This window comes from Pagrus major, chromosome 15, assembly GCF_040436345.1.
Source record: "Pagrus major chromosome 15, Pma_NU_1.0".
Taxonomy (NCBI): Eukaryota; Metazoa; Chordata; class Actinopteri; order Spariformes; family Sparidae; genus Pagrus; species Pagrus major.
Window position 1 is genome coordinate 6,861,919 of NC_133229.1, and position 25,180 is coordinate 6,887,098.

Below are 25,180 nucleotides of genomic sequence, written 5' to 3' on the forward strand. Positions count from 1 at the left end.
AGGCGGGCGGTGACGAAAGCGAAACGACGCTAAAAGTCGTTTCATTATGTTATAAATCGTGTCTTATAGCAGACTCTAACTGTGTCAGCTCAAGTGAAACGTGATTAGTTTAACCAGCAACAGCACATATCTCAGTCAGGCCGACTCGTGAGAGATCCTGACAGGAAGGAAACTGGGATTTTAGCTGTCTCCTAGCAACGCAATTCACATGAAGAGAAAAGAGAAAAAACTTATTTCTTCATTTTCACTCATCTGAAACTGTTTTATGTGGCTTTCCTTCCCCATTTGAACATGATGGGTCTTTCAGTTCTCTTAATGTGGTGTCAGACGACTCAATCAATACATTCAATCAATTAATAACGACATATGTGTGAGTGATCGTGTGTATATATCTTCTGTGTGATCTGTGTGGTATGAAATTAAAGCCAGCCCGTCCAGCCAAACGTGTTTCTACTGCCCCCTGGAGCTTACACTTAAAGGTAAAGTCTCTCCTGCAACCCCTAATGCGGCCCGGGAGATGGTGGTGTCATGCAACATGTACAATGTGGTAATGAAGGACTGATCAAAAATACCCTGAATATAGTTTGATTTCCTCTTGACCCCTTTTATATGCAACTCACTAAGAGGAAATACGAGATATGATCAGCTTATGATCCTTACAAAATCCTTGTTTATATATTTTTGGCATTATATACTGTATTTAGTTTATATATATATATATATTGATATATTTAGACTTGCACCTTTAATGGTTTTATTTAATTTCATAATACTTTTATTGTACTTATTCAAATGTATACTTCTAAATATTCTTTTATTATTAACGAGATTATATTTGTACTCTTGTCTTCTTTAGCCTACTGCAACTGTGTCTCTAAATAAAATTCTATTTCTCTTATCTTATGTTGATCTCCTATTGATTAACAAGCTTTGAATGAGTTGTTTACATTTGTCGAGTCAAGCAAACAAGTCTCAAAAGCTTAAGGGTCCTCCAGGTTTAGTCTTTCCTGGTCTACACCAGGGTCATTCTATGAAAATGTCCATTTTCATGTCCCTAAATAGATGTTTTTAAACAATTACTGCCTCTTGAGCCATCAATTTGGCAATATTTGTTTTTTAATCAGTTATTTAACATCCCAAGCACCACAGAACTACTTGTCCCCACAGTCATGTATAGATGTATAAGTGCTATATTGTTGAGTTTTTCTATCATTTAAAATGCACATAACTAGCAAATATATGATAGAAATGACATTTAAAAAATGTATATATAAAATATGTAATGAAAGTACTTTAGTCGCATCACGGGGGTTACTGTGTGACAAAAGTCTATTATTTTGAAATAAACATCACACTGATGACATTACTTTACTTCATTTGACCTATTTCCTGACGATTTTTGAAGACAGGACATTGTTAAATCCACTGTCTCTTTTCAATTGTAGATTCATTCATATGAGGCTTTAAGTTGACGTCACTGGTGTGACCTATTTTATTAGTAGGGAATTGTTAAAAGGTTGAATACAAATGGATAGAATGACATGATTTAATTAGTTTTTTAGGTGATTGACATCATGTGGTTTGATGCCATGTAGCAGCCATTTTGTAAAATGCATTTTTAATGTTATGTGTAATGTTCAATGTAGCATTGGTGTTACTTTATTTATGGATAACACAAGTTTAAAAAAGATTTTTTAAAAAGTCTTTAAGTTTTCATTTATGTGTTTACAGTTATGGAACATGTGGTCTAAGTTTAAATGTTGAAAAGGAAGACAATGTTCAGACATTTGCCCTCCCAAAAGTGGACATTTCTGTAGAATGACCTACCACTGTTAGGCCCAGATCTGATTTTCTGTACTAATGGAGCCAAGAAGGCTAATAGACTGACATGAGTGTGAAAAACAACAGCAACTCCAGTTCCAGTAATGTTGGGCCAGTGTCCACATGATGTTTTTTTAACAAGATCAAAGACAGTCTTGTGCAAATCCTTAAAGTGCCAGATAAATCAGTCATAACTTTGGGTTTAGAAACTATCTTTTATTTGTACACACAGCATTTATTATCGGTAATATAAATATAACATGCATTAACATAATAAAGAAAAAGATATGCGACATCAAGGAAAAACATGATAATCAAAAGTTGCATATAAAACTGAGATTTTGTTCTCATCTCTTCAGAGTAGATAGCCCCGAAACAACAGTCAGCGATCAAAAGAACAACAACAGATCAGATTGTTTAAAACACTAGTTCATAATTCATGAGGAGAAAATAACTTTTAACAAAAAGTGAATCAAACCAGAATTAATCAGACATTCTGTTTCAAATGTAATATGATGGCTCTCCTACAGTCTGACACTAGTACCAAAGCCCCACACACTGAATGCAGGGTAGAGGGGCTCCGTAAATGTAGTCTGGATCTTGTGCAGGAGCTTCATGCCATCAGAGACATTGTAAAATGCCAGCACGCCTGCTGCATGATCAAGGTAGACGCCAATACGAGACCCTGTTGGAGCTGGAAGCTCTTTGCTCTTGTTGTTGTGCACGAATGAGAATTTGGAGTCAGTGCAGTACAGACTCCAGGACTTGTTGTTCCAGCCCAGGCTGCATTCATTGCCGTTTCCTTTGCGGCGAATTCCCTTGTAGGTAACTGCGATGTCTATCTCTGTCCCCCTCCAGTCCACCTCCCAGTAACAAAGAGACCCACTGATGCTCTCTCTGCTCAGCACCTGGAATGAAAAGGATGAAATAAGGATTGACAATTCAATAAGAATTGTATTCCTGTGTTTACTGTTTTTTTTGTTTGTTTGTTTTTATATAACATTACATTCATTTAGCTGGTTCGTTTAAAAAATAAACAGTCCTATCAATCACAACAAAACAGAGTGGGATCTGTTTAATGTTCAATCGAATATGATACAAAGCTTCCATACTTTCTACTATTAAGTCCTCAAAAACAAACTGTACCTCCAAAACTAGGGTACATACAAAATAAAGCAATGTATATTCAAAAAATACTCATCAATCAACTGGTTCAGACTGCCTCTCACTGAGCAGATAGCCAATCATACTCATGGATAATTGGGTGGCCAATCAGATTTCAGGGGTGGCCAGCGTCACCAGGCCCCCTTCTGGATAGCTCCTGTATAAAAGCTGCTAACAGGAGAGTTCAGAAAACCTTTGCTGTTTGCTTTTATTGTTTTTATCATTTATTTCTAGTGCTTTTGTCTGTGTAATCTGTAAAGCACTTTGGGTTGCCTGTGGGTATGAAATGTGCTATATAAATGGATTTGCCTCGCCTTGCCTTGAGAAATCACTTACTGCTGCACAATTGAAAGCAGGGTTTAAAGACTTACACTAAAAGCCGGATTTAGGTAGTCATTTTAAGTCAACCAGTTAACCAGGAGGGGTGCAGGGGGCGATTAGAAGAGCACAGTCACTGACAATGAAAGCTTCTTTTGACTCTTCAGTCTGTATTCAAGATTTAGTATGCCCCCTTCTTGATAACATGATCCCCTCAGCTCTACACCATTCACAAACATGAACCTCCCTCTTCTTCACTTCAGGCACAGATGACATCTCTGCAGGCAGTTCATTCTCACCTGCTGCCAGTGGTCGAATCGCTCTGGGTGCTCAGGGTAGTTCTTGGGCTCACTCTTCATCGTAGCTGTTCGGTTACCCTCAGAGAGGTGAAGGCTGGGATGGACACTGTTGACATCCAGAATCAGCTGGCAAGAGTCTAAACAATACAGGACAAAATAATTATTATTCATCTCTGTGATGTTTTTCATGCAGTGTGTTTTGGTCTTTGTGTCTCTTGAGATGAGATGTTTCTGTGAGCCTGTAGTGTCACAATTTAACATCTCTGCTTTTGCTTCAACCTTTTCTTTGTAATTACCACGTATCAGCTTATTGAAGTGCTTCCCACAGGACTATAAAAGCAGGAACACCTGTGTTTGTTTAAGTAAAACGGAACTGTGAGTTGGCTTTCACCAAACTGGTTCTGCAAGCAGCATACCTTCCCTGACACTCGTTTCAGTCGTTTCAACACATGGTGTATTCATCCCTTTGTCAGGGATAGAGAGTTTCCTGTTACTATCCCTTATGAAACCATGACTATAGCTAATAACTATGTTTAAAGGTAATCTAATAACTCACATTTCAAGAAATCTTCTCTTGACCTCGGTTCTTCTCTTGACCTCGGTTCTTCTCTTGACCTCGGTTCCTCTCTTGATCTCGGTTCCTCTCTTGATCTCGGTTCCTCTCTTATCTTCGATTCTTCCATAAAAATCGATTCTCTCCTTGTCTTTGTGTCAGTTTCTTGCGTGATGTAGACTTCCTTCACTATAGACAGACAGATTATAAAGACACACAGCAGCATAAGCATCATGAAAGACAGGCACCAGTTCCACTTGAGGTGAAGAAAGACTAGTTTGTCCACCTGCTCCTGAGATTTTGCTCATTTCTGTCTTGCTGACTTCTTCTACTTGTAATTTCAGTGAAGCGATGGCTCTCTTGGTAGCATCAAAGGAGTAATAGGGAGCGACACTGACGTTGTTGAGGTCTTCATATCCAGAGGGGCCTGACAGGGACTGCCAGCTCTGGTGAATAATAAGGAAATGGAAGACAGAGATGAGAAAGGGGATATCTAGCAAATAGCGTAAAAAAGGTCTTGGTCCTCAGTTCAGATCAAACTCACTTGTAGAAAGTGTATGTGATCGTCTGTGTGTGAGAGCTTGTCCAGGTCATTGTGTCTCTTCCTCAGCAGGGTGATCTCTTCCTCCAAGCGGTCGAGCAGTATCTCCCCCCGTGTCACGGTGGTCCTCTCATGGGAGCGGACCATCTCCTTGACTTCATTGTACTTCCTCTCTATGGAAAGCAGAAGCTCGGTGAAGATTCGTTCGTTCTCCTCCAGGACCATTTGTGCAGAGTGCTGATTGGAAACAGAGTTTGTTAGAATATGGATGGCAAGCAGACATGTTTGTAGTCTTTCAACTTGAGTCTGGTGACTTTTTGCTCACTTTAACTGATTCAACAGCTTGTCGGAGATCCTGCCATTTTTTAATCCTCTGGTCAATCCTCTGTTGAGATTTGTGCAGCGTGGTACCAAGTTGTTTCTGTAGAGGGGATGACATAAAAGTTGGCATTGTTAGTGGATGATAACACTGCAGATGAAGTATTTGCTGTCTTCATGTCAGCCTTGTACAAGAAATAAGATTTCAAATCAATCCTTAAGGATCTTCACCAACAGTATAGATTGAGAGATGTTTTTTCACCACTCACTTGTTTCTCGGTCCTCTCAGTTCCAGCCGGGACGATGTCGTGGTGTTTGTGCTCATCCATCATGCACAGCACGCACACTGATGTCTGATCAGTGCGACAGAAAGCCTCCAGCAGCTTGTCGTGCTGAGCGCAGATCTTCTCTCTCATCTGACCCGTAGCTTTGACCAGCTTGTGCTTCATCATGGCAGGGTACTCATAGTGAGACTGGAGGTGGGTCTCGCAGTATGATGCCAGGCACACCAAGCAGGACTTCTCAGCCTTTTGCTTCCTTGTCGTGCAGAAGTCACACAGGACCTCCCCATACTTGGCCTCGGCCCTGGACTGGCTGCGACCGGTGGAGCGACGAGATTTGTCCAAGCTGCTGTGTCTGTCTAAATCCAGAGTGCTGGGGTGAGACATGTTTACCAAGCAGAGGTGGTAACGCAAGTAAAATCCACAGGTAATTTAGCCCAGCAGGAACGTGCTCACATCAAAATAAAATGGGTTGAGATCAACAGCTTAAGAAAAAAGATTCAACAAAGAAGTGAGCAGGACGAGGTATCCACAGAGAAAGTTTGCTCCTGAAGTCAACAGCTTCAGTGAAACTGTGAGACTGGCACAGTGTGTGACAGAATCTCAGCTATGTGCTCGACTCTCACTGTAAAACCAGTATTCCTGGTTGGACACTTAATTGTCAGGGAATGGGTGTTACTGCAAATACACTGCCTGACACATAGAGGGTTGAGACAAAGAACATGAAACTGGAAAAATAATAAAGGACTGCTGTACAGGACTTGTTGTCAAGAACGAAGAATAAAGTTATTTTACATTCAGATGAAGACAGGTTGAGTCAACATAAAGCTCACTTTTAGGGGCATTTGAGGAAGTCACAGAAAAGGTGAAAGCAGGATGCTTTTCTTATTTTCAACACAATAAACAAACTTCACAGGACACATTATATTAAGAGGGCTCAGGTTAGAGGGTTAGACTCACCTAAAGCCACTGTCTTCAAAAATCATTGGCTTGACCATTTTTCTCTTTGATTTCATTGTCATCAAGTAATGAGCTTCACTTTGTTTGTTGTGTTTGTTTCAAGATCACTTTTGTGTTATGTCTATCTTTAGACCTCTGCCCATGATATGTACAATATGTGCTGCCCACAGCATCAGGACTTGATATAACACTGGCGATGGGAAAACAGCATCATCTTGTGGGACTCATTTATTACTACACAATTTATTTAAAAACATAATGAATGCAGATTTTCAGTCACAAGGGCTTCCCGAGGTCTGATGATGTGAATCACGCTGTGTGGCTTTCACAGTCACCTCAACCCACCCGAACACCTACAGGAAACGTTGGAGGGGCGTGTTTGATGTCGTCTCTACCACTATAATCAAAACACCACATTAGGACATATCTTTCAGAGACTTGAAAGGTTCAATAACAAGCAGCACTGGAGCACTCCTTTCAGTTTGTGGTGGCTCACTAAGAAAATGACTTTGTCATCCATTTGTTTTCTGTATTCACCTCATCTGAATGTTATGTTTCCTAATATAAATCAAATAAATTATTTTATTTGCTTATCATGTAAATACTTGTAGTCTGGCATGGTTTGACCAATCAATGTGCACATTAAATATCCAGTTGGCACTTGAGACACTGTTTTGTTTTAAGTGATTAGTTTTACACATCTAACTTCAAAGATGCTGTGGATTTCTTTCATGCTCATCTGCCTGTGGCATCAACTTTTTCCGGTCCACGTGCACACTGCCTAATAAATCGAGTATGTCTCAGCATTTTTACTGGCTGCCATAGTTGGTATTTTCCCCCGAGGTATAGATCACAGTGATGTTAGGGTAGGGTTTAACAATCAGGTTTATCAGGTCCTATCTTTGTAGCAATTTTCACTTGCATGCTGACAGACTACCTTACTTTGTTTGTCAACTAATGGAGGCAGATACAAATCAAAATAATTTAGGAAATGGTTGGCTAGTAGCCAGTGATAGAAGAAATACTCTAAATTATTAATTAATTTATGTTTAAGTGTGTAAAAGTCCTAAAATAACATTTTAATAAAATCATGAAGGTACTGTCATCGTGCATCAGAAATAAGTCAAAGGCAGAAGACAAACTAATTCGTGAGCTAGTTTACGTTGCAGATTAACATGTTCACTAAAAGCCTAACGCATGATGACAGCACCTGGTAACACTGGTAACTAGTAACTGAAGTTATCAAATGGATGTAGTCGAGTAAATAATACAATATTTACCTCTAACAAGTAGCAGAAAATGAAAATAGCCTACTTAAGTAAAGTACCTCAAACTTGTACTTAAGTACAGTACTTGAGTTAAATGTACTTAGTTACATCCCACCACTGTTAAACAGTGCACACTAACCAAACACTGCATAAGACAAAGGAAATTAAAAAAAAAAAAAAAAGTCTTTGGGGTCTCCTGTGTGTCCTGCAGGAACCACCCCTGGCCTGTAGGTGGCGGTAGGGGTGCTCGTGCTGTATTGAAACCACAATGGTTGCTTTCGCTAAAGTGCGTCGGTAGTCCAACGTTGGCGCCAGATGAGCAGTGGCGCCAGCTACACACACAGACCAGAGAGGAGGACACACACAGCGGTTTGACGAGCCTCACAACAGCCTGCAAAGCTCTTCTCAGCCCAGAGTTTGAAGCATCTAAACGATTCTCTTTTTTCTCTCTTCAGTCGTCAAAAGTAAACGGACATAAAGGTGGGTGTGTGCATGCAAGAAATTATTTATTTTAGACCGGCGTGAATCTTTACTCCTGGTGATTATTCATCGTTTAAATTCACCTTACTCCATCATGAGTAGTTGCAGCGTTAGGGCAGAGGGAAGTCTCTGTTTAACGGATTATAATCGAAGTTATTGTTTATTATTACAGTCAGTGTGTGTGGTTTATTTACAGGTCTATTTTGCTTCTCCAGTTCCGATAGTAACGAACTTTGTAATGGAAAAATACAGGCCTAGACTCGCACTGGTTGTTACATTTTGTTCTGTTGGGAAAGCACACACTGGATAAGGAACTATTACAGTTTTGATTCTCATCCAGGTTATTTTTGAGACGTGTTCCTTGTAGATCGGCCCATCAGTATTTCTTGATTCAGTGTCCAGTTTATCTTTGCATGCGAAACCAGACCTAATATGGTCGGATGGGTGGTTTAGCAAAGCTTCCGTTACAATGTTTAAGAATATACAGACTAAGTTAGTACAAAAGTGGAGAGCAGACTTTAGCCGTGCTAACAAACTGGATTAGCTGGCTCGTTAGCTTGGCATCATGGCTATGTAGCCAGCACGCTAATATTGTCTCGGCTGGATAGCTGCTAACATCAGCAAGGCCGCCATTGAAGTCGTGTGTGCGGTTTGTCGGGTGCTGCCGCAGTAAAGGAGGGCTGTAGGTCTGTAGCCAAGATTAGTCGCGTCCTCTCAAGCAGCAACTGAAGCACTTGCCTGATATTGTTCGGGTCAGTTAATGTATTTTCAACAACGTTTGCTCTGGGATTTGCAATCTACGTGGATCCTTATGTAAGTAAAACGCGTCCTTTCCCGGGCTTTTCGCGCAGCATTCATCGCCCTCTCGGTTAGCCATCTTTGTTTCTGCTAGCCAACTCCTGGTTGGAATTACGGTACGGCTCTTAGCGTGCTAACCGACAAACCATTAGCTTACAACGTCGTCTTCGGCGATATTGCATGTTAAAAGAGGGTTGGAGATTCTTTCTATATTGCTAGACGCACATTTTGACTACGCTCTGTGTGTTTTTAGCATAGTCAGAGATCGCTTCGGGGGGAGCTCTAATTCAATATGTTTTGAAGGGCGGAAGCTAACTTGGCTAACGTTAGCTAGCGGCAGCCATCTTAGGCGAGCATGTAATCTTGGCTAGCTGGAAGTGCTGGTGTGGCACAACAAGATGGCCTGTTAATACTCGCACAAGGAGAATTTCCGCGTCGGTAGCTGCGTCAGAAATAGCACCAAATAACTCAATTCGATCATTCCTTTTAATGTAAGTATTTCACTGTTGTTTTAGTCATTACTATGATTACTCTCTTGTTGCTTTTGCTAAGAAGCTAGTTAGCTGGCTAAAACGCGAACACATTAGCAGCTAACACAATGCTGTTTTGTCGTTAACCAGTCCCCCCTCGACCATAGCCAGCTAACTAGCGGCTATGAAGGCTATTTGTAGCTGTTATTGAGGGCTAGCAACCAGGACTTCAATGTTTAACAACAAAACTTCGCTGCTTACATTATCTTTACGCCTTTTACGTGTATTTAATAATGATATAAGGGAACTGCGCAGGTAAATGTATTTGCGGGCCACCGGGCTTTGGCTTGTGGATTGTATTACTATTGCTAGGGTGATCATGATGTGCTGTTCCACTTTGATTTTATCAATTGCGTTAGCCAGCGAGGTGAAGCTTGTTTTAAGTGCTAACTTAGCTAGCAAATTGATCACTTAGCTTGCTAAGTAGTATTGCCACAGTGGCGTTGATGAGATATGAGCATTTATAGAAAATTCAGTTTATATCCACTATTACCATAAGTTCGTTGTTCGGTGTTTACTACGAGCCATTAGCCCATACACCTCTCAGCTCAATCACTGTTTTCTAAGCATAATGCAGCAGATTCTCAGCATTTGTAGATGCTATGAACGTAGACCAGTGGATATACAGTAATACATAATATATAGTTTTGTCTAATATCAAGGCCTTTTTTTGATCACCTTTAACCTAACATCACTGTTTGCTATTTTGCCACCAACCAGATGCTATTATGTGTTGGCTGAGGTTGTGCACGCCTGTCCCGGGCAAGCAGGGCTCCTTCTCTAGGGGGGGTGTCAAACTGATGTTGCAAAGGAGCCTTACCCTTATCTAACTATCTTGTACAACATCTGATCAGATGATGATCATTGTCATTATTATTGTCTGCTCAGAGATAATGATCTGTTGTCAAACTTGTTCCTTAGCAAGACTGGCTGTTAACTTAATATTGGCTTTATTGTCTCTTCCCACTATTGTATAAAGAGCCCCTGAGATGTTCTAAATTGCATTATAGCACAATTTTTTTACCAAATGGCCAACATCACGATCTTTTTATACACCCATAAAACAATTTTCTGGTAGGGGAAACACCATCTCACATTAAAGATACTTGATTGTGGACTTTTCTCATGTGATTGTGATATGTTTGTGATAATTGAGTATTGAAATATTAAAATTGGTAATTGTGTCAATATGAATTGCAGATATGTTGATTAACCCTGCGCCAGGACACTACATGAGTTCTTATGTACATGCAAACATGCATACAACGGCATGTACCGGCTCATTTTGACTCTGTTTGAACCAGCTAAAATTTGATGCCAACGGGCTGTTTGTTAAAAACCCTAATTTTACATTATCATTTTGTGACTATTAGATGTAAAAAAACAAACGTAGGACACTATCAGACATGCAAGGAAACTGGCACAGTAATCTCACTAGCCTTGGGCCTCCACATCAAATTTTGTGAGATTACTAGGGCACCAGGGGCGACATATTTTCCTTCTTGTCTATCTCTGGATAATTGTTTTTCTGTTTATCAACGCACATTACACTAGACAAATGATCTACGAAACTAAAACCACTCAAGGCACAGTAGTTATTTTTTCCTCTTTATTTTCCTCTCTTGCAGGTCTGATCACTGACAAGAACACCAGTGCTGCAGCGAACAAAACAAAGCTCTTTATACCCCGATTCCTTATTGAGTCATCGCCCGGCAAAAAAACGGAGGTCGTGGGGCTGGAGTGTGTTCTCATGGCCGAGTCAGAGACTGAATGTGACACACCCGGCCTTGACACACTTGGGTCGGAGTGTGTCATAGCCCACAGCCATGTCGACCTTCATTACGGAGCAGAAACGGAGATCATGACTGAGGAAAAGCGTGGATTAGAGCTAGAGATCCATGGCTCAGACTTAAAGATCCAGGGTCTGGGGTCAGATCTCGGAGCTGTAGCCTGTGTGGATGCAATTGTAGCCGAGACAGACCACGACTACATTAAGGTGGAACATGGGGAGATGCATTGTTTCACTGGAGCAGAAATCAAGACGACAGGAAGTGAGGCTCTGCTGGGAGAGGTGCTGCTTAAGACGGAAAGCGAGCATGTTGTGAAAGTAGAGTCTGACCATGGCGGGGAGTTGACAGTGGAGTCCGAAAATGGTGTAATCATACATGAAGCCCACGGCCTGCAGTGCAACGAGTGCGGGGAGATTTTTGGCAGCATAGCTGATCTCCACCAACACTTTGAGATCCATAAGGACCTCAACCCTTACATCTGTGTCCACTGTGGTGAGAGCTTTGCTGTGGAGGCCAGCCTCAAACAACACATGAAGATTCACATGAAAGAGAAGCCCTACGTTCCGCCCGGAGTTGAGATCATGGGCAAAGATGTTATTGATGCCTTCAGCCTAAAGTCTCATCAGATGATTCATCTGCCTGACAAGCCACACAGATGCTCGGAGTGCGGTAAGAGCTTCGCAGCTGCCATCACCCTGAGGGAACACATGAAGATGCATTCAGAGGACAAGCCCTACAAGTGCACCCAGTGTAGGAAGAGCTTTGTCCGCAGAAGGCATCTGAAAAAGCACCAGGAGGTGCATGCACGGGAGAAGCCATACACCTGCGGCCAGTGTGGCAAAGGCTTCGCTACAACTTCCAACCTGAAGCAGCACCAGAAGACCCACGCAGCAGTTGTGCTTGGAGATAAACCCCACCGATGCGCGCAGTGTGGGAAGTGTTTTGCGGCTGCTGCCACCCTGAGAGAGCACCAGAGGATCCACTCGGGTGAGAAACCCTACAAATGCAACATGTGCAGGAAGAGTTTTGTCCGCAAACGCCATCTGAAGAAGCACCAGCAAGTCCACGCCGGAGGTAAGCCCTACACCTGCAGACATTGCAACAAGGGCTTCAATCACTCCTCTTCTCTGTCGCGCCACCACAAGACCCACCTGCAGAATCCAGTGTTTTCTCCTCCTCAGCCTGGGAAACCCATGTCTTATGGCACTCCCCCAAAGCAGAGGGTGCACCAGCAGGGAGACAAGCCCTATATGTGCCACCACTGTGAGAAGGGCTTCAATCATTCCTCTTCCCTGTCCCGGCACCAAAGAGTCCACTCGGAGGGAAAGAGCTACACCTGTGCTCACTGTGGCAAAAGATTCAATCACTCCTCCTCCCTTGCCAGGCATCAGAGAGTTCACTTGGAAGCCAAACAGCAACAACAGCAGCAGCCGCAACCACCGCAGCCGCAACCGCAGCAGTACACCACCATTCCCACAGGGAAGGGATTCCCTAACAATGCCTTCCCTAAACAGCGCATCCTGTCTGTTGATAAACCATACAGGTGCTCCCAGTGTGGAAAAGGCTTTAACCATTCATCTTCCCTCTCCAGACATCATAGGATCCATGTAGATCAGTGAGCGCCCTTTTCAACTTTTACATGCTGTCTCATGCAAGCGCAAACATCCCTGCTCCCCCTGTTTATGTTCTACCAATGGTCCCATCACTGATATCGCCACGCCACAGGAAACACCAGGCCAACTTCTATAGACAGCAGTGGCCGGGTTAGCACATTGCTACATTGATGTGGAGCAGCTGAGAATAAATGGATAGTAACACTCAAGTCTTCAAAAGGAAATGGCTTGTCCTGAAGGACTTTGTAACCTATAATTCAGAGCTGAACCCGGGACTTTGTGCTCAGTATGAAGAGGGTATAATAATAGATTCTGAAGGAGCCTCTGTTCTTGTTTGTGATTGTGCTTCACTTGCTCCAGGACCTCTTTTGAACACTTTTAAAGTAAAAAAAAAACAAAAAACGTGATTTGAAGATCTACATGATTAAAAATTGTTACCAGGAGAAGATGTGCTTCACTCTCTGGTTAGTCTTTTTGATAGAAGAATTCAGTTTATGTACCTTCAGGTGGACATGTGCTTTTCAGCTGCAACTTTATTCAAGACTACCAACACAATTGGTGAACATTAACTGTTGTCTCAATTTTTATTTCTTTTTCACCCACATAACCCTTGTGAAGCAAACATCAAGAATCCAATGTAAATACTTAATGATTTTCTTTTATATATATATGTATAGGTGACTAGTGTGCTGTTCCAAAAGATTTTGATAGTAAGATCCACTTCGTCTCCACCTTTTTTTTTTCTCCCCCCTTTTTATGACTTTAATTTGTTTTACGTGTTGGAGATAAAAACATGTTGCAGGTGTTCTCATGCAGCTTGTTCTTGAATTCGGGCTCCATCCGACATGAGCCATCTTGTATATTTATAAGGTTCTTTTCTTGTATGTCTACGATGGGTAAGCACTGCTGCATTGACTGTACAGAGAGCAATACTGGCTGACACCCTGATTCTATTATGACATGCAATTTAGCTATTAGAAAATGCATAATAGAAAATAAAGACCTCCTGGGTAGCATATTACAACATGTACTGTGTCCTAATTATTTACCGTGCAGTTTCCTCTGTACTCACGCACCAAAATGTACACGAAATGCAACATCACACTTTGTTTATTGCTTTGGAGACTAATTCAATGACCTGTGTATAGACTATAGGTAACTCTTACTCATGTTGATCTTGCAAACTATCACAATTTGATCAAAAAAAAGAAGAAAAAATAAGGTTGTGTATACTAAAGACTACACAAGAAAAAATCTCACTTTTACAAGATTTTTCCGAATTCCAACTGATTGCGCTCTATTTACTGTTCTGTGTAAAATATCTTTTACAAACTGATGTATTTTTTTAGATATGGCTTGGGTTATATGAAAGGGAATGAGAGATATACAGTTTTTATGGGAGTGAACATGGTGAGCAATATTTTCTTTTCTTTTTATTTGGATAACAATTGTGCTTCAAACTGTAGCATAGGTTTCTTCCTTGTGTTAGATAGGTGCCTTATTGCATGCTATGTAGAAATGTATGCCGAGCTGTTATTTGAGAAAAAAAAGTTTGGGTTTTCAGGAGTCTTTTGTTCTTATTCATACTAACTTACCCTACATTTTAATTTGATGTCACTGATACCTATTGCTTTTTTTGCTTTCATGTATATTACCATGCGTTTACACTGTTACGACCATATTGTCTTTTATTTTTTTTCCCCTTCATTTTTTGTCAATGGCCTCATTGTAGAAAGAAATTGTAAATGATCCATATAGGCTTCTCGTAGGGGCAAATCCTGTAACACCTCTTCCCAGTTTCTGAGTGGCACATATATGGATAAATAAAGGTTGTTGACTCTCTTGTGATGTTCAGTCAATGGAGTGTGATTATGAGGATTCAACCCCAGTCTCAACTGTTTATTACTCATTAGAATAACAATTATAAAGACCCTGCATAATGGTGACACTAGGTGAGGTATTAGTATTGTAATGTATTTTCTACCATAAAATAAGTCATGTATAGCTGACTTAAACACTGGAAAAAGTTCTCTGAGCCCTGCATTTCCCACATGTATCCACAAGGTGTCACTCTTTACCAGCGCAAAAGTTTGAAAGGACCAATGGGTGTACTCCAGATGTGGGACAGGAACTGAATGCAAGTGTTTTACATTGATTTTTATAGGACTCTTATCCTTCCTACAGCTGGAGAATTAATGTGATCTCACCAAAGCCCAATCAGTCTGCAGCAGCTGAGTGTAATGTGAGATTCGATCTTTATGGGGAAAGCTCATGGGAAAAACCTGTGAACTGTATGAAAACAGCACAATGTCAGGAAGCTTACCTTCTTCCCACACTCACTGCTTTACATTCTTTCACAGCTGGAGTTCAGACTTAAATTGCCTGTCGAGGTAGACACCGTCACTGAAAACCTCCAGAAATAACAGGGCTTATCAGTCCCGTGGGTGCAGGGCAATGTCTGTTTTACGTCATTGGTATTTACACTATAGATCGTACTTCTGTATATTTTAAAGCTGGTGCAAATGTCCAGGGATCTCAACACATACTGACAGAATATATCAAACTAAACTTGTCAAGCTTGGTTATTGCATTTTTACCTACGTCTGGCAGTAGTTGTAAAACACAAAATGCTAATTCAACAATTGGATAAAACAAATTATGGGAAGACATTGTTTTTATGAATTATACTGACAGTAAATCTCAGACTTTCTTTGTCAGTGTAACAGAACTGCCATTGAAGGTACTAATCTATTAAAGGGAAAGTTGACCCAAAACTGTAAATTCAGTCATTACTCACCCTCATGCTGATGGAAAGACAGATGTAATTTTTTAATCCACAAAACATTTCTGGAGCTTCACAGCAAAACAGCGTTGTAGCATTTGGAGGGTCAACTGAGGTAGACTGGGACTTGGTTTAAAATGTTAAAAAAACGAGGGGAAAAAATATAAAATGCCTCCAAACAGCCTGTCCAGTTTAATTCTCCAGAAGCAGATAATTTGATTTGAAGAGATGTTATTTCCACCCTTTTTAAGCCAAAATCTTCACTGTAGCTGCTAAAAGCGTTAGTATGCCCCCCCTCTGAATTAGGTGCACATGATCGTCCACACATTTTGGGTGCATAAAACAACTTTTCAAATCAATCTGGGATCTCAGGGAATCTGGAGGCTTGGGATTAGACTGAACGAGCTGCTGGGCTTTTTTCTACAGTTTATGAAGTCCCCATCACCTCAAATGCTTATGAGATTGCTGCAACGCTGTTTTACTGTGAAGCTCCATCTGCACAAGGGTCAGTAAATAATGACTGAATTATCACTTTTGTGTGAACGTACCCTTTAATGCTGCATGTTTTAAAGGGAGAAATACAAAAAGACACCGTGGCTGACATACACAATTTTTATTTGTGGTACTCACTACATGACAAAAGAGAAAAGGAAAACTCTAGGAGATGTTAATGCTGTTAACCTATGAGGCATTTAGAGAAAGAAACTGTACATTTATTTAACAGAAATGCCACAATTCACCATTATCAGCACATACACATGGTGGTGAACGGATAAATCATTGCATATTATCTCTAAGATTATTTACAAAGAGAAAAATATATATATACTGTACAGCTATACACAGACCCCTGGTATTAATATGTAGAAGGGGCACCACCTCCTTGTTAGATATGTTTCTGACTGAGAGGTTGCATAGAACTGAAGATTCAAGCACATGGTTTTGGCCTTTTCATGCTGAGCTGCGTGAAGAGATCCATCAGCTCCGACACAAAGCTTCAGCAGGAGACTCGGGCCTGCTATACGTTCATGACAGGAGTCAGCTGCAGCAGTGAGCTCTGTGGTCGGATGGCGTTGCTCTTTGAATGCAGTTTCTCCAGGTTTTGTAAAAAGCCTCTCCTCTTGAGACCCTCTAGAATGACAGTGTTGCTGGAGGCCAGACTGACACGGGTCCTGTTGGGGGGAAAAAAGGGGCCATGAGGTTGATATCTATCTGTAAATATGCCATTTGAACAAGGTGACGTGTTCACGCATTCCATCTGTCCACCCGGGGGTGCACAGCGAGTTCAATGCCAAAAAAGAAGTCTTTTTCTCCCTCTTTGATTATAACATGATGGTTTAAGTGCTGCGCACCAATTACACATAATTATTAAAATGACTCCCTTCTGTCCAAATACTGGATGCTATAATTGGTCACAAGGTGTTTGCTCAGCTTTACGTCAAAGGAAAAAACACAAATTGGGAGTAAGGCCAACCACAGAGTGGTAACCCAGAGGTTAACTGACCTCAGTACAGTGTTTATCGTCCTGAGTGGTCTGATCACAAGTGGACAGTCAGTTCACGCCTGGCATTAACATGCGTCGTGAGTGACCACTTGTGATCGAATCTCACTTCCTTGTCTTATTAACACGTACATCGCTGGGACAAACAGACTCAATGTTTTTCACATAAAGAAAAGTATCTTCATGTAAAAAGGTTGCTGACAGGAAGCCAGTCTGAATAGTTAAGAATTTGTTGTAGACATCTTTTCATAAAGTTTCTCCTGACTCCACAAAACTCACAAAATTGAGCGTTTTTTTTTAAGGGAATCTGGGGACTTTCTCCACGGGTGACAAACAACTTAATGTATTTAATGCCGAATTAACAAAGCGCCATGAATGATTTAGACTTTGCCGTGGTGTTTGCAAAGATTCTCCCCACCCAACAACTCTCAAAATTACGCGGTTTGTAAATTAAATTAAATAACCTGACTGGTGAGATTGTGGGCACTACAGTAGGTCAATGCTTAGTTGAAACATTGTTAGGGCTGGGTCTCAACCTTCAATACTTTAGTGGTACGTGTAATGTAATGTTTAGTTAAAAAGGGATTTCATAAAATCGGTATCGAAAAAAGTACTGTTCAGGAACCGGTATCGAAGTCAAGGTATTGGTATTTTTTTTTTTTAATAATACCAAGACCCAAACAGTGTGTACACAAACATCTGCTGCTAACATTGGCAGGTTAAGGAACAAACAGGTTATTTACAGACCAAGGCCACCTCCAGATGTGGTCTGAGTGATCAGATCTCAAATGCGCCCTTAATGCGTGTTCACACCTGTACTGAGAACTGTCCACTTGTGATTGGATCACTCAGGACGCATGTTAATACCTGGTCTGAACAGCCACAGAGGGATGACACGTGAGCCTAAACTAATAAAACACTGTCCTGAAGAGAATGTTCACCTGGGTTTAGGATTAGGAGCATTTCTTTATTGCATTTCCCCCTCAGTCTGTGTTAGCTGTCTAACTTTCAGTCAGTCCACAGCTTTGACAAGATACCCAGGTCTCAGTGTAAGTTACAATGAAATGAAAACACAATAACAGTATCTCATTACAGCTACTGTGAACAACTATAAAGAAAGGCACTCACCGAGGAGAATCTATACCGCTGTCTCCTGTGATGCTCTGGTTCTCTCCCATTTCCACTGCTTCCCCAGTCTCTGCCCCTCTGGCTCCACCGGGCGTCCTCAGAGCAGCTCTGTGGGTCTGAGGAACACCCGTCTCATCGAACTCGTCCTCCTGCGCTTCCTCCACCTCAGCTGCCCAGTGAGCAGACTCACCATCGCCCTCGTCGGCTGACTTGCGGACAGTCTCTGTGTCTGATTCAATCTCACTAGTCTGGCAGTAGTCGAAGATGCTGCTGTCCGCAACTTCAAATGGTTCAGGATGATCCAAATCGAGGTTCACCTCATGTCGTCTTTCCCCCTGGATCGATGTACTCTGTCTGACGCTGGATTCACTTTGGGCCCCTGGTGATCTGGTCCTCTGATTGTGATGAATATGTTTCCAGCTGGATTCTCCGGGTCTGGTGGGACTGAGGGAAGCTTCCCTCTGGGTTGCAGGTGGAACAAGCTCTTTGAAAGTGCTGTCTCTGGAGTTTTGTATTGAGCCGACTTGTGGTTGGTGAAAGTTGGAGTTAAAATAGTGACCATAGACTCCCTGATAATGCAAATCAGATTCCCGGTTATTGTAAGACAACTGGTGGCTATGGTAGTCTGCTACACCTGGTCGGTACACATTCACAGCATCAGTAATCTCCTCCTCGTTCAGACACAAGGAGCTGCAGGCGTCCTCATCCTCCTGATCATCTGCTCTCTGATAGAGCCTGTAGTCATCTTCTATGAAGCCATCAGTGTCTGTTATTGAGAGAGTGCTGTCAGCTATCAGTTCAGGCCTTTCTCCCTGGTTCATGGTCCTTTGCTCTTGATTACTGATAGTGACTGGTCTTATCTCATCTTGTTCCTGGGTGGCTGTAGTTTCCAGGGCCTGCTGGTTTGAAGAGAGCTCGTCAGGCCTCTGAACATCATCCCTTTGTGGGTTAGAGACTCTGAGGGAGTGTTTCCGCTGCAAAGAAGGCTTGGGGCAGGGCGGAGTTGGCTCATATGAGTGGTTTATGACAGGCTCGTAGGGATGCGTAGGGAGCATGGCATTAGGATTGGTGTACTGTTGGATGTTAGAGAGGCCACCATCACGGCACTCTGGCTCCTGAAAATGCCTATTCCTGCCTTCTTCCTCCCAGCTCTCCTTGCCATTTCCCTCCCTCTGATGTCGGATCTTGTCGTCTATCCGAAGTGTACTGCTCTGTGGGTAGGCCGAGCTGTAGTCCAGTGGCAGCTCTCTGCTGAGCTTTGTGTCTGCTTGGGGCAGATGATCACCAGTAAGGTCCCTCTCATGGACGCAGTTGTACCTGTCCTCAGATGTGGGCGATTTCCCTGCATGCTCTCCATTCTCTGCAATCACTTTGGCCCGGTGCGGGTCCCACGATTTGGAGCGATGACTCGTACGTTCCTTCCTCCCCGGCCCTGAAGCCTTGCCTTCTTTCACCTCTCGTCTTCTTTGCTCTCTGTTGATGGGCGGGGGAATCTCAACTTCTTTAATTGGATGAGTCTGGAAAGGGTTTTCAATGCGTTTCTTATAAAGAGATTTTCCCTCAACAGCTCCACCATCTTCCACTTGATCTGGTTGATCAACAGGGATTTCCACTCTGAGCCGAGCAGGGATCAAATCCTCTCCGTCTGGATAATCATCCGCACATATGGGAGACTTGCTCTTAACCCTCTCCTTCTCCTTTTCCTTCTGTTTCTCTCTGGAGGAATGGACCCTCCTCTTGCTGCGAGAGGCCTTCTGAGCAGATCTTTTCGCTGCCCTGGAGGAGTGGTGATGCCTGGCTTTTGAGAATGTCAAGATCTCGGTGGACATGCCCTTGTCTACTCCCTTATCTTCTTTGTCCAGACCCCTGTCCAACACTCTCTCTATCACCCTCTCCTTTCTCTCCTCCAGCTTCTTCATTAAGACCGTGTGGCGTGTCAAGTTGTCCACAGTCAGTTCAGGGTTGATGCGTCTGATGATGGCATGCTCCAGGTCTCGGGGTAAGTTGTTCAGGTCATCCTCGTCTCTCACTGGCCACTCCTCTGGAGGGAACTGGCCTGAGAATGATGCATACTCCTTCTTTGGTTTCTCTTTCTTAGCTCCATTTCTCCGGAACAAACTGAGACCGAACTTTCTGCCTGGTTTGTTGTCCTTTTCTTTGCGGCCTGTCACGTTGGAAGTGGCTGTAGTTTTGCTGATCTCACTCGCCTGACAATCTGCCGCAGTGGAGGTGGACTGGTGCTGCACTGTGGGTTTGTGATCTGATGGTCGGGGCCACTTTAAGCTCTTGCCTGTGCACTCACTTATCGAAACAGAGACAGAATGCTGGTCTGGGACAGTGGATGGTGGGACGGTGGCTGTTACAGTAGTGGAGGCGATATTAGTGGATGTTTGAGAGCTGAAGCAGCTGCAAGACTTGCAGTGCGCTACTGGCGGCGTTTGAGTGCTCTCAACACAGGCATCGTTGCTCAGAAGGTAAGTAATGGGCGGAGGAGAGGGAGGCTCGTCCGCTGAACCTGAAGTCCACCAGTTCTTCTCTCGGACCATGTTGTTGGTGATGAAATATGTCTGAGGCGTGACGATGAAGTAGCCCTCGCCTGTGTGGTAAATTTTGCGCTCCTTGATCAGAGTGCCTAGAGCGTTGTAGAGGATGTCCTGAGTGGGGATGGTTATCCCTGAGACACATGAAGAGAAAAGGGTGTTAAGGAAAAAAGACAAGCAAGACGCAAAACTGTGTCTGGTTTATGGAATTTTGGAAGATACGCTAATTAGTTGTCTGATGGAGAGTTAGAGTTATGTCAGTGTGTTAAACCCAGTGTCCACACTCACAGACTTCAAGGCTTGTTCCCGAGGAGTCTGCGAGGGTTTAGGGCTGTCCCACTGTCAAATCGTCAAGTGTATGAGGGCTCTCTTGCAGACATTTTGAGCTTTTTATGCCCAATTTTCATAATTCCACAATTCTGCTGACTTAACCCGAGTGAATTACCCACAGTTCACTGTGTTAAGACCCCGTTGTAGCTCTATATCGAACTGACAGATACAAGAGTGTTATCAATGATCTAACTCTCCAGCAGAAACTCAATTATTTACCAAAATGTCAAACTATTACTTTAACAAGCCAAATGAGGGAATATTAGATTTATTACCTGGGTGGGCTTTGCTCATGTAATTGACAAGTGCTTCCTGGTTGACGACGATGTCAGAGGAGTTCATGTCTGAGATGACAGAGCACAGCACCTCAGCCAAGGGAATGAACTGGGACTGAGGCACAGGGGACATCTGCACTGGGGACAGATCACCTGAAACACACGCACACACACACACACAGATGATTGAGTGGAACAGGTGGGCCTGCTGCAGTACACACAAACACACCTGGGTTAGATAGATCCCTCTCTGAGTTGTGCTGCCAGTGAAAACAACTCAAAGTACTGAAGTTGACATTCCTCTCCTAACCGCCCTCTAAATCATGGTCGAGGTGGTCTATTTATGTGAGTTATATGAACCATGCCTGACTGCTTTTGAAATTCCATCAGTACTGGGACCGACCACGGAATTCCATTACTCCCACAGAAATGACCAAAGGTCTGCCTGCTGGGCAGATCCGATATCCTGCCCCCCATATCACACGTCTAGGAGGTGCCCTAAGACAAACATGTTACCGAAAGTGAGAGGGACTCGGAGGAAAGACAGACAGTCTTTGAAACATTCGTCTTTGTAAAAGTAGTACGAAACATACATACAAACCGTGGGAGCCGATCAGACAGAAGCCACAGTGCTTTTAAATCATAAAACTAAGTTGCTTTTAAAGCTAACCAGACATTTTAGAAACATTTCAGCTCAGAATCACAAGAATCAACGGAGTTTCACACATGGAGACCATAATTGAAGCAGCATGCAGTGGTTACGTTCCTTCAGGCAAACAGGATCTTTTGTGTGCCAAGAGAACCGGAGAGGTGGCGATAGTAAAGACTCTCCTACACCCAGCTGATAGGAGAGGACATCAAAACTGGGATTTGACATAGCAGTGTAAATACTTGGTTACCTCACTGAGAAGGCTCTAATGGTCAATGTGTTATACTGGTGGCCGAGAAGATGCAATTAACAGTACCAATGATGGGACGTGTAGTCTTTTCTTTATTTAACAGCGTTCCTTTTTCCCACAAGGTGAGACAACCACAAACCAACAACTGACTTTGAAAGCTACATTTCCAGTAAAGCTGTCCAAAGAGGGAAACATCGTCAGTTTACAGCAACATTTCTGAGTTATGGATAGAGTCGCTGCCAAACTGGAAGGTTGTGTTTAGGCATACTATTAGAAATGTTTCTTTTTCAGATTTAAGCCTTTAGGAGGTTTGTTTTGGGCTTACAGTGTCGTTCAAATGTTTATGTTTAAGTTAACATAATAGCTGGTTGGGGCTGAGGCTCAGCTTTCATGTGGTTATGGTCTGAATAAGAATGTGGATGAGGGTTGTTGTTGCAGTGCACAGCGGGGCTTCCTCTGCGTGCATTACGTTATTTCTTTTACTCCTTCTTTCAGCTGCTCCCTGTTAGGGGATCGCCACAGCGGATCATGTGTTTTTAGATCTGTTTCTTTCATGATCCGCATATTTGATTTGGCATAGGCGTTTTACGCCGGATGCCATTCCTGATGCAACACTTTCAGTTTATCCTGGCACTGGCTTGTGCATCCCCAGGGGTTTGAGCTGCACACGTTATTTCTTTTACAAAGTCATTATGATTTGAAATATTGGAATACTGACACCAATAAAAGATGTAATACAGACTACACCTGCGACTACACTTGTCAACTATTAGGTTGTCTTTTTTGCCAATGTTATGGCTTTATTGGAGGACAGCTGAAGAGGGACAGGAAGGGATGAGAGAGGGAGACACATACAGGTCAGATTCAAACCTTGGGCCTCTTCACATGGGGCGCATGCTCTACTGACTGAGCTTCTGGGGCACCAATTATCACCAGTTATTTTGATAATCAATTAAATGGTTTAAGTAACTTTTCAACTTCCTACAAAACAACGTTCAAATTCTCTGATCCAGCTTTTTAAATGTGAATATTTTCAGGTGTCTTTATGGCAGTAAAGTACATTTCTTTGGGTTGTGGGAAACACTGATTGACATCTTATAGACCAAACAACTATTTGATTAATTCAAAAAATAACAATGAAAATAATGGTTAGTTAAAGCCCTAATATAGACATCAAAAAGTGATGTTAACTAATAAAAAGTGAGCCCAGTGGAAGCACTGAAACCAGCCAGATCCCACCAATAAATGATTAGCATCTGAGCTGGGTTAACAAACTCCCTCTGTGTGAACACAAGGCCATGAACATAACCCTTACCCACAGGGCTGGAAAATTGGTTTTAGTAAATCAGCTACACCTCATTGATGTGAGTAGCATAAAGGGTGAAAGAAGGGACAAGAGAAAAAATGGTGATCCAACGCAAGAAAGTGCTCAGTGATCACACTCCACCTCTGTATTTTACTTATTATCAACAGTATCCAATACAACTTGAATGTAAAAAACAAATACACACATATAATTAAGTTCTGCTACAGTTGGAGCTTCAACTTGTTCATGTTATTGACAGAGATATTTTCACCATGTGACTCCATGTTGTGCTGACAACTGCACTTTGTGTATAAATGTGTAGATTAAGCTTGAACATGTGTGTGTGTGTGTGTGTGTGTGTGTGTGTGTGTGTGTGTGTGTGTGACTGTGACTGATCCTCCCATCAACACCATCGGGGCATTCAGTGAAAACACTGCTGAGCTCAAGCTAAACATTTACAACCCTCACACTTGAACCACTTATGTCTGAGGCAGGGAAAATAAACAACCAATCAGATACCTGCCATAGTAAAGCGTGACAGAACACATATGTACCACACACATTTTTCATTTTCTTGGTGCTGCACATATGGATCACTACCTCCAATAAAGCAGACAGTGTTGCTAGATTAGGATGACAGAACGCAGCCTAATCAGAACCTTGAACTAATAGATTAAGAGACCAAACACTAACTTTAATAGGTAACAAAAGACTAATAATAATAAACTTGAGGGATGTTTTGTTTTGACGGTCATCATTTACAAGTCACTGCATGTTAAGTGATATACTGAAATACAGATTAAGTTTTCTGAGGTATAAACGACCCAAATGTGACAAAAAGTAGCCCAAATTTCAACCAACCTAAAACAATTTGACCCCAACTGCAAAAGTTCTGTGCTTGTAAAGATTATTATTATTATTATTGTTATTATTATTATTATTATTATTCACTAGTTTATTTAATAGAATATGTGGTATTTTCCTAAAATCTATCATGAGAGTGTCTTCTTTGCCTCAATTAGTCAGGAAATCTTAAAATTCATAATTTACTGGTAAATCTGCTTCAGTTTATAGAGTAAAGTTAATACCAATGTCTATTCTCTTTCAACTTAAATAAAAACTTGTGTCAAGTCACAGCATGCTCATACTCCACTAGTATTAAGTCATTTTATATTTAATTTAGTATATTTTTCTGGTTCCATGGCCTTATTTTTCAGCATACTAAAATAAAGAATACAAAACAATTAAATCAAGAATTATTCAGTAATATTCAGTGTATTTAACTCAGCACTGTGCTTTTTGATCTCAAAAACCTGCATTTTCCACCTATTTCAAACCTTTAAACACTTATCAGAAGCTATTTATTTCTAGATTGCATGTCATATAACTTTATCTGGCTGCATTAACACATAATTTCACCAGTGTAAAGTCATTTTCTTTTGTGTGAATCATATCTATGCATTGCTGTTTTGGCAGTTTTCTGTATTTCCTTTCTTATTTTAAAATTGTAAATGGACTTTCTATCGCCCTTTCCAGTCTACTGAGCGCTCAAAGTGCTTTACAACACTTGTCAAATTCACCCATTTACACACACACACACACACACACACACACATTCATACATTGATGGCAGAGGCTACCATGCAAGGTGCCGACCTGCTCATCAGGAGCAACTGGGGGTTCAG

At 42.0% G+C, this 25,180-nt stretch overlaps 3 protein-coding genes across 6 annotated transcripts in view; 1 reads left to right on the forward strand and 2 right to left on the reverse strand.

Moving 5' to 3' along the window:
* Positions 1–2,345: 2,345 nt before the first annotated feature.
* ftr14l (finTRIM family, member 14-like) lies at positions 2,346–5,682 on the reverse strand. The gene is made up of 7 exons (XM_073482623.1): positions 5,284–5,682; positions 5,022–5,117; positions 4,700–4,933; positions 4,442–4,601; positions 4,159–4,344; positions 3,603–3,739; positions 2,346–2,729 (listed from the first exon to the last, which is right to left on the reverse strand). The coding sequence occupies exons 1-7, from the start codon at positions 5,680–5,682 to the stop codon at positions 2,346–2,348; spliced, it is 1,596 nt and encodes a 531-aa protein (XP_073338724.1).
* A 2,157-nt stretch (positions 5,683–7,839) lies between these two features.
* Positions 7,840–14,576, forward strand: LOC141009269 (uncharacterized). 3 transcript variants are annotated; one of them, XM_073481778.1, is made up of 2 exons: positions 7,840–8,003; positions 10,960–14,576. In XM_073481778.1, exon 2 carries the CDS (start codon positions 11,082–11,084, stop codon positions 12,738–12,740), a length of 1,659 nt encoding a protein of 552 aa, XP_073337879.1. In that variant the 5' UTR covers positions 7,840–8,003; positions 10,960–11,081; the 3' UTR covers positions 12,741–14,576. The 3 variants fall into 3 exon arrangements, with proteins under 3 accessions (XP_073337879.1, XP_073337880.1, XP_073337881.1); XM_073481779.1 differs by lacking the exon at positions 7,840–8,003 and adding an exon at positions 8,632–8,816; XM_073481780.1 differs by lacking the exon at positions 7,840–8,003 and adding an exon at positions 9,188–9,292.
* Positions 14,577–16,114: 1,538 nt separating this feature from the next.
* The window catches only part of stox1 (storkhead box 1), a 36,569-nt gene continuing 27,503 nt past the window's right edge, over positions 16,115–25,180 (reverse strand). For both annotated transcript variants that reach the window (XM_073482674.1, XM_073482672.1), the window contains exons 2-4: positions 21,291–21,443; positions 18,146–20,819; positions 16,115–16,688 (exon numbers count right to left, since the gene is read on the reverse strand). In XM_073482674.1, the coding sequence (XP_073338775.1) occupies positions 16,535–16,688; positions 18,146–20,819; positions 21,291–21,423 (2,961 nt within the window). In that variant the 5' untranslated portion in view covers positions 21,424–21,443 and the 3' untranslated portion in view covers positions 16,115–16,534. The remainder of the gene's footprint in view (positions 16,689–18,145; positions 20,820–21,290; positions 21,444–25,180) is intronic.